General features: G+C 39.9%; 1 protein-coding gene across 1 annotated transcript; it reads right to left on the bottom strand.

The window, feature by feature from the left end:
* Positions 1–3,172: 3,172 nt before the first annotated feature.
* LOC133076298 (selenide, water dikinase 1-like) lies at positions 3,173–4,354 on the bottom strand. Its single transcript, XM_061170857.1, has one exon. It carries the CDS (start codon positions 4,169–4,171, stop codon positions 3,173–3,175), a length of 999 nt encoding a protein of 332 aa, XP_061026840.1. The 5' UTR covers positions 4,172–4,354.
* Between the last annotated feature and the right edge of the window lie 8,243 nt (positions 4,355–12,597).

Genomic DNA, 12,597 nt, shown 5'->3' with positions numbered 1-12,597 from the left:
GGTTTATCTCTGGGCTTTCTATCCTGTTCCATTGATCTATATTTCTGTTTTTGTGTCAGTACCATACTGTCTTGATTACTGTAGCTTTTGTAGTATAGTCTGAAGTCAGGGAGCCTGATTCCTCCAGCTCCATTTTTTGTTCTCAAGATTGCTTTGGCTATTCGGGGTCTTTTGTGTTTCCATACAAATTGTGAAATTTTTTGTTCTAGTTCTGTGAAAAATGCCAGTGGTAGTTTGATAGGGATTGCATTGAATCTGTAGATTGCTTTGGGTAGTAGAGTCATTTTCACAATGTTGATTCTTCCAATCCAAGAACATGGTATATCTCTCCATCTATTTGTATCATCTTTAATTTCTTTCATCAGTGTCTTATAATTTTCTGCATACAGATCTTTTGTCTCCTTAGGTAGGTTTATTCCTAGATATTTTATTCTTTTTCTTACAATGGTAAATGGGAGTGTTTTCTTAATTTCACTTTCAGATTTTTCATCATTAGCGTATAGGAATGCCAGAGATTTCTGTGCATTAATTTTGTATCCTTCTACTTTACCAAATTCATTGAATAGCTCTAGTAGTTTTCTGGTAGCATCTTTAGGATTCTCTATGTAGACTATCATGTCATGTGCAAACAATCAACAGCTTTACTTCTTCTTTTCCAATCTGGATTCCTTTTATTTCTTTTTCTTCTCTGATTGCTGCGGCTAACACTTCCAAAACTATGTTGAATAACAGTGGTGAGAGTGGGCAACCTTGTCTTGTTCCTGATCTTAGTGGAAATGGTTTCAGTTTTTCACCATTGAGGATGATGCTGGCTGTGGGTTTGTCATATATGGCCTTTATAATGTTGAGGAAAGTTCCTTCTATGCCCACTTTCTGCAGGGTTTTTATCATAAATGGGTGTTGAATTTTGTCGAAAGCTTTCTCTGCATCTATTGAGATGATCATATGGTTTTTCTCCTTCAATTTGTTAATATGGTGTATCACATTGATTGATTTACATATATTGAAGAATCCTTGCATTCCTAGCATAAACCCCACTTGATCATGGTGTATGATCCTTTTAATGTGCTGCTGGATTACGTTTGCTTGTATTTTCTTGAGGATTTTTGCATCTATGTTCTTCAGTGATATTGGCCTGTAGTTTTCTTTCTTTGTGACATCTTTGTCTGGTTTTGGTATCAGAGTGATGGTGGCCTCGTAGAATGAGTTGGGGAGTGTTCCTCCCTCTGCAATATTTTGGAAGAGTTTGAGAAGGATAGGTGTTAGCTCTTCTCTAAATGTTTGATAGAATTCACCTATGAAGCCATCTGGTCCTGGGCTTTTGTGTGTTGGAAGATTTTTAATCACAGTTTCAATTTCAGTGCTTGTGATTGGTCTGTTCATATTTTCTATTTCTTCCTGGTTCAGTCTCACCAGGTTGTGCATTTCTAAGAATCTGTCCATTTCTTCCAGGTTGTCCATTTTATCGGCATAGAGTTGCTTGTAGTAATCTCTCATGATCGTTTGTATTTCTGCAGTGTCAGTGGTTACTTCTCCTTTTTCATTTCTAATTGTATTGATTTGAGTCCTCTCCCTCTTTTTCTTGATGAGTCTGGCTAATGTTTTATCAATTTTGTTTATCTTCTCAAAGAAGCAGCTTTTAGTTTCATTGATCTTTGCTATCGTTTCCTTCATTTCTTTTTCATTTATTTCTGATCTGATCTTTATGATTTCTTTCCTTCTGCTAACTTTGGGGTTTTTTTTGTTCTTCTTTCTCTAATTGCTTTAGGTACAAGTTTAGGTTATTTATTTCAGATGTTTCCTGTTTCTTAAGGTAGGCTTGTATTGCTATAAACTTCCCTCTTAGAACTGCTGTTGCTGCATCCCATAGGTTTTCGGTCGTCGTGTCTCCATTGTCATTTATTTCTAGGTATTTTTGGATTTCCTCTTTGAGTTCTTCAGTGATCACTTGGTTATTAAGTAGTGTATTGTGTAGCCTCCATGTGTTTGTATTTTTTACAGATCTTTTCCTGTAATTGATATCTAGTCTCATAGCATTGTGGTTGGAAAAGATACTTGATACAATTTCAATTTTCTTAAATTTATCAAGGCTTGATTTGTGACCCAAGATATGATCTATCCTGGAGAATGTCCCATGAGCACTTGAGAAAAATATGTATTCTCTTGTTTTTGGATGGAATGTCTTATAAATATCAATTAAGTCCATCTTGTTTAATGTATTATTTAAAGCTTGTGTTTCCTTATTTATTTTCATTTTGGATGATCTGTCCATTGGTAAAAGTGGGGTGTTAAAGTCACCTGCTATGATTGTGTTACTGTCGATTTCCCCTTTTATGGCTGTTAGTATTTGCCTTATGTATTGAGGTGCTGTTATGTTGGGTGCATAAATATTTACATTTGTTATATCTTTTTCTTGGATCGATCCCTTGATCATTATGTAGTGTCCTTCTTTGTCTCTTGTAATAGTTTTTATTTTAAAGTCTATTTTCTCTGATATGAGAATTGCTACTCCAGCTTTCTTTTGATTTCCATTTGCATGGAATATCTTTTTCCATCCCCTCATTTTCAGTCTGTATGTGTCCCTAGGTCTGAAGTGGGTCTCTTGTAGACAGCATATAGATGGGTCTTGTTTTTGTATCCATTCAGCCAGTCTGTGTCTTTTGGTGGGAGCATTTAATCCATTTACATTTAAGGTAATTATCAATATGTATGTTCCTATTTCCATTTTCTTAATTGTTTTGGGTTTGTTATTGTAAGTCTTTTACTTCTCTTGTGTTCTTGCCTAGAGAAGTTCCTTTAGCATTTGTTGTAAAGGTGGTTTGTTGGTGCTGAACTCTCTCAGCTTTTGCTTGTCTGTAAAGTTTTTAATTTCTCCATCAAATCTGAATGAGATCCTTGCTGGGTAGAGTAATCTTGGTTGTAGGTTTTTCTCTTTCATCACTTTAAATATGACCTGCCACTCCCTTTTGGCTTGCAGAGTTTCTGCTGAAATATCAGCTGTTAACCTTATGGGGATTCCCTTGTGTGTTATTTGTTGTTTTGCCCTTGCTGCTTTTATTATGTTTTCTTTGTATTTAATTTTTTTTATTGTTGTTTATAGTCTTTAATTGAAATGATGATAAAGGAAATAGAGTTATTTAAAAACAAAACCACACAGCTGCCTCAGCCTAGATTAAGAGGTGGCACCAGGTGTGGGGTTCACATTCTGGGTGGCTACCTGTGGCGCGACCTCGATGATCCGGGGTTTGTCTATGATCCTGGCCTTGCGGTTACCCTTCTCCACGATCCCAATAATCCATGCTTGGTGGCCTTCACTGTATTTGGGAGACTTTATCTCTGCACAGAACCAAGCTGCTTGCTCACGCAGTAAACAGATTAGAAGGCCTCCTGATGTCTCTGGGCAGGTCCCGTGCATGAGGCCAAACATGTTCCCGCAGGCCTTGCTCACGGCTGCCATCTTAGCCAGGACTGGGAGGTTGTGAATCACAAAGGACACCTCATTCCTCTGCTGCTTGGCCAGGTTCTGCGCGTGGCCCAGTATCCTGAAGCCCGTGATGTCAGTGGCCATGTGGGCGTTGAACGTGTGCATGAGTCCCACCGCTGTCCTGTTGAGCCTGGCCATGTTCATCATCGCCTCCTGGTACGCCAGCTCCACGTCCTCCTGGGTGACCACCAGCTTGATTTTATTCCACTTCTCAGGAATGTCCAGCCACTGGTGCACGGCCACAGCCACCTGTGTCCCCAAGGGCTTGGTCAGCACGAGCACGTCGCCTGGCACTGCGTTATCCGGCATGATAAATTCGTTGGGCTGGCAGACAGTTGTAGCCACATCTCCTAAAACAATCCAGGGATTTAGCACTGTTTGGCCGCCGGTTACAGATGTTCCGGCCTCCTCTGCTGCATCTTTAAAACCCTGTATAATTAGGGGCATCACTTTATCCCTTTCCCTGTCGGTCATCTTATTGCTGATTCCAAGGAGCATCAGCATGTTGTCGCACTCTGTGACCCCCATGGCGTAGAGGTCGCTGAGGACGTTGGCACAGGCTATCCTGCCCATCATGTAAGGGTCATCGACGATGGGATAAATGTAATCTGTGGTTTGAACCAAGGAAAGACCGCCGTGCCTCAGAGGAATGACACAGGTATCCATCCCGATGCCAAGCCTTGGCATAACTGCTCCAAGAAACTGCTCATCTTCTTAGAAGTGGTTCTCCTGTAAGGATTCCAGCAATTTCTGAAGGACATCTTGGGGCACTTTGCAGCCAGTGCCCTTCAGTTCAGTGAATCTGGTTAACCAGAAGCTCTTGTCCAATTCATAACTTTCCGGGTTAAAGGACTCCCGCGCAGACATGGTTCTTGGGCACACACACCTCACCGCTGGGCTCCCCCCCTCCCTCTCCTACGTGGTTGGTTTCTTTACATATCCACCTCCCCCCAGGTCCCCAAGCCTAGGAAATAAACAACGGGGGGGACGCGGTGACGTGGGCCCAGGGGCGGTGCACCCCCCGGGAAGCACACGTCAGGGCGGCGGCTGGTGCACGCAGAGCAGCACTCGGGGACACCTTAAATCCCCGGCTGCTGCCTTTAAAGGCCACCAAGGCCCAGGCTCTTTGTGCAGCGTGGCACAGTGGAGGTGGAGCGGGGCGGCCAGCGGGGCCATGCCCGCCCGCCCTCTCTCTGTCCCAGCGGCAGCGGCAGGAACCGCGCGGCCCAGGCCGCGGGGCGGGCGTGAGGCGCGCACGGCCCACTGGCTGCGGCGGGTCACCCGGCTCGTGGGCCGGCCGGGCCGGGACGCCTGGGGTCAGGCTGCGTCCGCGGGGCCAGAGGGAGGGCGCGCGCGGACGGGGGGTAGCGGGGAGGGCCCGGAGGCGCCAGGCGCCGCGCCCCAGGCACCGGGCTGGGCTCTCCCGCCGCGCGCACCTGTATTTAATTTTTGATTGTTTGATTAATATGTGTCTTGGCATGTTTCTCCTTAGATTTATCCTGTATGGGATTCTCTGTGCTTCCTGGACTTGATTAACTATTTCTTTTCCCATATTAGGGAAGTTTTCAACTATAATCTCTTCAAATATTTTCTCAGTCCCTTTCTTTTTCTCTTCTTCCTCTGGGACCCCTATAATTCAAATGATGCATTTAATGTTGTCCCAGAGGTCTCTGAGACTGTCCTCAGTTCTTTTCATTCTTTTTTCTTTATTCTGCTCTGTGGTAGTTATTTCCACTATTTTATCTTCCAGGTCACTTACCCGTTCTTCTGCCTCAGTTATTCTGCTATTGATCCCTTCTAGAGTATTTTTAATTTCATTTATTGTGTTGTTCTTCATTGCTTGTTTCCTCTTTAGTTCTTCTAGGTCCTTGTTAAATGTTTCTTGCATTTACTCTATTCTATTTCCAAGATTTTGGATCATCTTTACTATCATTATTCTGAATTCTTTTTCAGGTAGACTGCCTATTTCCTCTTCATTTGTTAGGTCTGGTGGGTTTTTACCTTGCTCCTTCATCTGCTGTGTGTTTTTCTGTCTTCTCATTTTGCTTAACTTACTGTGTTTGTGGTCTCCTTTTCACAGGCTGCAGGTTCGTAGTTCCCGTTGTTTTTGGTGTCTGTCCCCAGTGGCTAAGGTTGGTTCAGTGGGTTGTGTAGGCTTCCTGGTAGAGGAAACTAGTGCCTGTGTTCTGGTAGATGAGGCTAGATCTTGTCTTTCTGGTGGGCATGTCCACGTCTGGTGGTGTGTTTTGGGGTGTCTGTGGCCTTATTATGATTTTAGGCAGCCTCTCTGCTAATGGGTGGGGTTTTGTTCCTGTCTTGCTAGTTGTTTGGCATAGGGTGTCCAGCAGTGTAGCTTGCTGCTCTTTGAGTGAAGCTGGGTCTTGGTGTTGAGATGGAGATCTCTGGGAGATTTTCACTGTTTGATATTACGTGGAGCTGGGAGGTCTCTTGTGGACCAGTGTCCTGAAGTTTACTCTCCCACCTCAGAGGCACAGTACTGACTCCTGGTTGGAGCACCAAGTGCCTTTCATCCACATGGCTCAGAATAAAAGGGAGAAAAATTAGAAAGAAAGAAAGAAAGAAAGAAAGAAAAAGGATAAAATAAAATAAAATAAAATAAGATAAAATAAAATGTTATTAAAATAAAAAATAAAAAATAATTATTAAGAAAAAAATTTTTTTAAAGTAAAAAAAAAGAAAGAAAGCGGACAGACCGAACCCTAGGACAAATGGTGAAAGCAAAGCTATACAGACAAAATCTCACATGGAAGCATACACATACACACAAAAAGAGGAAAAGGGGAAAAATAATATATCTTGCTTCCAAAGTCCACCTCCTCATTTTGGGATGATTCGTGGTCTATTCAGGTATTCCACAGATGCAGGGTACATCAAGTTGATTGTGGAGCTTTAATCTGCTGCTTCTGAGGCTGCTGGGAGGGATTTCCCTTTCTCTTCTTTGTTAGCACAGCTCCTGGGGTTCACCTTTAGATTTGGCCCCGCCTCTGCATGTATGTCGTCTGAGGGTGTCTGTTCTTCGCTCAGAGAGTACGGGGTTAAAGGAGCAGCTGATTTGGGGGGCTCTGGCTCACTCAGGCCGGGGGGAGGGAGTGGTACGGATGTGGGGCGAGTCTCAGGTGGCAGAGGCTGGCATGATGTTGCAGTAGCCTGAGGCGCACCATGCATTCTCCCGGGGAAGTTGTCCCTGGATCACGGGAGCCTGGCAGTGGCAGGCTGCACAGGCTCCCGGGAAAGGAGGTGTGGATAGTGACCTATGCTTGCACACAGGCTTCTTGGTGGTGGCAGCAGCAGCCTTAGCATCTCATGCCCGTCTCTGGGGTCCGTGCTGATAGCCGCGGCTCTTGCCCGTCTCTGGAGCTCCTTTAAGCAGTGCTCTTAATCCCCTCTCCTCGCGCACCAGGAAACAAAGAGGGAAGAAAAAGTCTCTTGATTCTTCGGCAGGTCCAGACTTTTTCCCGGACTCCCCCCCCGGCTAGCTGTGGCTCACTAGCCCCCTTCAGGCTGTGTTCACGCTGCCAACCCCAGTTATCTCCCTGGGATCTGACCTCCGAAGCCCGAGCCTCAGCTCCCAGACCCCACCCGTCCCAGCGGTTGAGCAGACAAGCCTCTCGGGCTGGTGAGTGCTGGTCGGCACCAATCCTCTGTGTGGGAATCTCTCCACTTTGCCCTCCGCACCTCTGTTGCTGCGCTCTCCTCCGTAGCTCTGACGCTTCTCCCCTCAGCCACCTGCAGTCTCCACCCATGAAGGGGCTTCCTAGTGTGTGGAAACCTTTCCTCCTTCACAGCTCCCTCCCACTGGTGCAGGTCCTGTCCCTATTCTTTTGTCTCTGTTCTTTCTTTTTTCTTTTGCCCTACCCAGGTACGTGGGGAGTTTCTTGCCTTTTGGGAGGTCTGAGGTCTTCTGCCAGCGTTCAGTGGGTGTTCTATAGGAGCAGTTCCACGTGTAGATGTATTTCTGATGTATCTGTGGGGAGGAAGGTGATCTCCGCATCTTACTCTTTCTCCATCTTCTCCGACTCCGAGATGTCTATTCTTTTCCTCTTCTTGGATAAAGATATCCTTAGTGACTTGATTAGCAAATAGAATAAGTCTTGGACTGTTGAGTCTTGGTCATGATAAGTTTTCAAGCCACTGCTTAGACTTCATGGAGTGCTTGCTTTTGGAACACTGGGACACTTGATTTGGGAAATAGGCCCAGAAACTCTTATACTATGAAAAGCTCAAGGCATGTAAATAGAAGTTGGAGGTAGATAGCACATGGATAGAGAGAGAGACAGAGACAGAGACAGAGAGGCTGACTCAGGGTCAATTAGGAACAAGACATGTGAAAGAAGAAGCCACCTTGGAAGTGGATACCCTAGCAGAAGCCCACCCTAACATATGTCACGTGACTTAGAAGTGAACTGCTCAGATTTGGGAAATTTTGTTATGTAGTAATAGACAACTGTAATAATAGTAGATAAGGAAATCCAATCCAAATATATCATCTCTTCCCATGAGAACATATTACTAGTTCTTCAATGAAGGAAAAGGTTCAGTGTAATCGATTTGCCACATAAAGCTGGCTCGTCCGCTATGGTTTATAGCACCATATCAAATGCTTGGGTTTTTCCCTGCCACTGGCAACTTGAGCACTGAAAAAATAGTGGTGGCTAGATTGGCCCCTGTTTAGAGAATCCATTTTTTTTACCCCATGTACAGTCTCCATTGCTACCATTCTACCTACTTTGTCCATGAGTCTGTCAAACAAGTTGGGATCTGTGGATGACCAGCATCACCTTTACACTTGATCAGTGAGCATATCCATAGTGGAACTCTGTAAGAGAATTCATGTGGGACAAAAATACTCTACAAATTAAGTCTGTTTTTAGTAGTTATCCCTCTGAACATTCTGCAACTCTCCTTCTCAGCAGTCTTCCAAGGTAGGAAACATGTATTGCTATCTATTCCAGATAATAGTCAGACAATTATGAGATTCTCTGTTCTTTGGACTAGAGATAACAGTATTTCCCACTTAATAACTGCATATTGATTGCCAAGGACTGTTTGATTTGCTCAGTCAGTAAGTTTACATCAAAAACAATGGCTGTAATTGTATTTACAGATGATTAATCTTAAAACAATCCATTGCCATTCTCAAATACGATCTATCCTTATGCTGGAGAGTGGAAATGTGGATGTTTTAAGAATCAATATCTTTGAACCTTACAGTCCTTCAATATGACACTAATTCTTGTAATCCCCTTGAAGTTATACCATTGGAATTGATTTTCTATTTACTATTTTGGGAGGGAGTGGGGATTCTGAATACTTCCACTTGACTTTTTCTAACGTCATAACCATTACCTCTGTGCAAGATAACATTGTGGGTGTTCTTTCAGTTAGTCAAAATATTTATTATGATAATACACGCAGGGTGTGGGGAAATAAACATCGTATGGGTGATAGATATGCATCAATCTACCATAGTAGACTTAGATCAAAACAGCATTTATCTCCTGATTCCATTAAGCCCACTCTGACCCATTGACCACAGATACATTCTGAAATCTCTAATAATTAGTATTATTGTAAAATCCAAAAGTATCTCCAAGATCTGGATGTCACTTTATCTAGTGTAAACAGCTGCTCTGAAAGAGTTGAGAGAAATAGCAACATTACTTGTGGATGGCCTGAGAATTCCTATTGTTTCATCACTCTATGTGATGGGGAGAAAAGTCTTACCTGTGGATAATTTTTGTGCCTATATTATACCTTCTGTGGGAATAGAATAAAGTGATTAGAATATCATCTAAAAATTGTCCATATAATAATCTAAGTCAATATGTCTATTTCAAATTAATAAGGCCTAAACTGAAATAGCTAATTTCATAATTTGCAATGAATAAGTAGGTTTTCAAAAATTTAGTATGAAAATATAGATATTAGTTAGAAGATGTGTTATCTATTACTGTAAAACCTAAATTTAAAAAGTGTGCTAGTCTGTACATCTAACAGAAATTAACATAAGCTTTCTCATAAAAGCAAATAAATGACAAGAATAAATGTATTTTTATTTCAAAATAATCAAGTGAGTTTTCTTTAGTAGCTACAAAATTCAGAAACAATCTCGATACATCTAGAAGAGACTAAAACTTGCTAACCAAATGGCTCCGAATAGTTTATGCAAAGGTATTTTGGTTCACTGAAAATATTTTACAGTACTCACACTATTTTAAAGAATTTTTCCAATCATACACATTTGCTCTACTACAACACTAGTATAAACATATTGAGGACTCTCTAGGGTAATTGCAATTAGTACTTGATAGGGCTTTAATTAACAACAAAGAAAACATATATTAACATCAGGCTGTTTTTGATTAATAGCTTATCTAAATTAATTGTGAACATTATGATGAAATTAAATATATATGGTGCAAAATATGAGAAAACTTTCAAGATGGGTGGGGAAAAAGCATTGTGTTTCACTTTATTTTATGTATTTTATTCTAAAAAAATGAAAATAAGAAAATGTGTGAATTAAAAATTTAGGTTGAATTATAGTGATGTTAATAGTAATGATCTAATGATAGGCTTAGAGTTAGGGTTAGTGTGTATACACACACACACATACACATATATATGTTAGATAGTTGGGTGAATTGTGTTACCTTAAAATTGTCAAGAAATAAAATATTGTGTAAATGTTAATGGGCATTTTACATATGCAAACATCTAAAACCAAAATGTAATATTAAGTGATCTCACATATTTGTGATCACTATAGACTCAATTACTAGGAATCCACTTAAGGCAAGATAAAATATGAAAAAAGTAAATCATTATTATAAATAACAAAAGTCCATATGAATATAAATTACAGTCAGTTTTCTTGTGTAGCAGCTAAAATTTCTAAACAAGTAATCAAACTATAATTAAATTATGCAATAAGAGGATGGAAATGCAGTTTAATTAAAAAGATTCTTCTTTTTTGGTACATTTGTTCATCTCTCCTTGGCCTGTCCCTTGATATTGTGTTCTTTTTTATGAATGTTACATTAGCTGATAGAAATCACCGAAAATCTAAAGAGAGTGGGAAACTCCTGTCATGTTGTTGAATTACTCTAAATATAACCTGATAATGAATGATGCATTTCAAAATTACATCCATATGTTTATGTCCTGGTCAATATGAGCATCACGTAAAATAACAGTTTAATAATTTAGTAGCAGTTTCTTTTTTAACTTGAATATTTAAAAGTGAGAAAGTATACTCATCTCTTAATGACAGTTATTCGATTAGTTCATTGATCCATTTATTCTAGAACCATATGCTGAGCATCCAGGAGCTATATGCTTTATTGAAATCATATTTGAAGCTCACCCATCTCAGAGAAGCTTCTAATACAATTGCAGAGGCAGATTTGAATACAAATAATTATAGAATACCGATTGAAGTGAGTTCAAAGGTGAGGAAGTATAAAAAGAGATAGCAGGAAAGAAGAGGAAGTAAAGATATTATTGTAACAGAATAAATTATCTAATGATAAAGAATTTGTTTAACCAAGCAAGAAATGTCAGGGATTTTAATCAAGACAAGTAGCAATCTCTAGTATTAGGTATTTATCTGAAAGGATTCCGTTTCTCCCTCTGGCATCTGAGTGGGAAATTGAAGAAAAGAGGGAGTGTCTATGGATGGTCTTCCTTATCAGTGCCTGTCCTGGGCTACCAGTTGCCTAAGCCCTGAGAGAAGAGTACTTGGAAATGAAATTGATTCTCTTGTGTCTCCTTCGGTAGCCAATAGGGGTAGCCTCAAAGCTGGACTTTTGAGGAAATCATCACATTGACATTGACCATTTAGAATGAATGAAGTCTGAAGTGCTGGGTCAGAATCTTGGGGGTTCCCTCATAAGGCAAATGCTAACCTTTTTGATGACTAATCATGGGGAGCACTGGGGTAGTCAAGGAGAGGATAGGACAGTAGCAGTAGAAGGACAGACACTCAAGAAATTTAATATAGTATCTGTTATTCAATGAGTAAAGAGTATTTCAAAGTTTTAACAATAAAAACACAGGTTTTCTTGCCATTGGTTGAATATCACTTTGAGGAGGAGTTTCATACCACCAAAGCAAAAGTATTGCTGAAGCCAACTCTCTAGTGTTTATTGAAAATGTATTAAATATGAACAGGATTTATCAGGGAATAGACTATACTTATGAAAGTTTTTTGTAATGTCTTTTGACATTTTCATTGAAAAACCTGAAGTTCTTTTTTTTTAACAACAAACTCAAAAAAGTAATTCTAATCCTTATATGAATTTATGAAGCTTTCAGCAAACATGCCCACACAAGCAAATATAGATTACAAAGAAAATTGCTATTTTGATCAATAAAGCCCAAATTTGAATAACAGATGAAACCATGTTGCTTTTTTACTATGTTGACATTTGGCTTGCTTCTTGTACCTAGATTTCAGAAATGCTCAATTTCAGATAAACTTAGCATGTTCATGAATTACTCAACAATTGATCTCCATCATAGATATTTTATAACATATAACTCTACAATATCAGTATATTTTGAGAAAACAGAACATTGAATAAACCACCTAAATGAATATCTGTACATTTTAGAAATATAAGCATTATTTTATTCATAGGTTTCTTTTTTCTGGCCATAGCTAAAGATAAGCTATGTATCAATTGTGGTGATTTTTAATATATCCCCAAGTTAACATTATTATCTAAGGTAGATAGGAATGTATCTTCTAGAAAAGTACATTTTATTACCAAAATCTACTTCCTTAAATAGTAAATAGGAAATTTCAGTAAATTCTGCCTTCCCTTGATCTTTTTGTTACAATAGGTCAATTTTCTCTAGTTTTAATCCTTGAAAGTGATAATTTGTCATTTCCCAGGATGTCTTATTTCACCAATATGTAAGGGAGTATAGTAGATACAGTAGAAAATATATTATCATCTGAAAGTTTGTGAAATCCTTTTCAGAATTTCAGGAGATGTGAATGATCATTCATGAAAAATACCTACAATCGCATATTTTATGTGTTTATATAATTTATATACATGAAGTATATACAAGCAATAGTTAAA

The sequence above is a fragment of the Eubalaena glacialis genome, chromosome 16, assembly GCF_028564815.1.
Source record: "Eubalaena glacialis isolate mEubGla1 chromosome 16, mEubGla1.1.hap2.+ XY, whole genome shotgun sequence".
Classification (NCBI taxonomy): Eukaryota; Metazoa; Chordata; class Mammalia; order Artiodactyla; family Balaenidae; genus Eubalaena; species Eubalaena glacialis.
The sequence above is the reverse complement of the archived record's forward strand: the minus strand, read 5'-3'. Positions and strand labels throughout refer to the sequence as shown.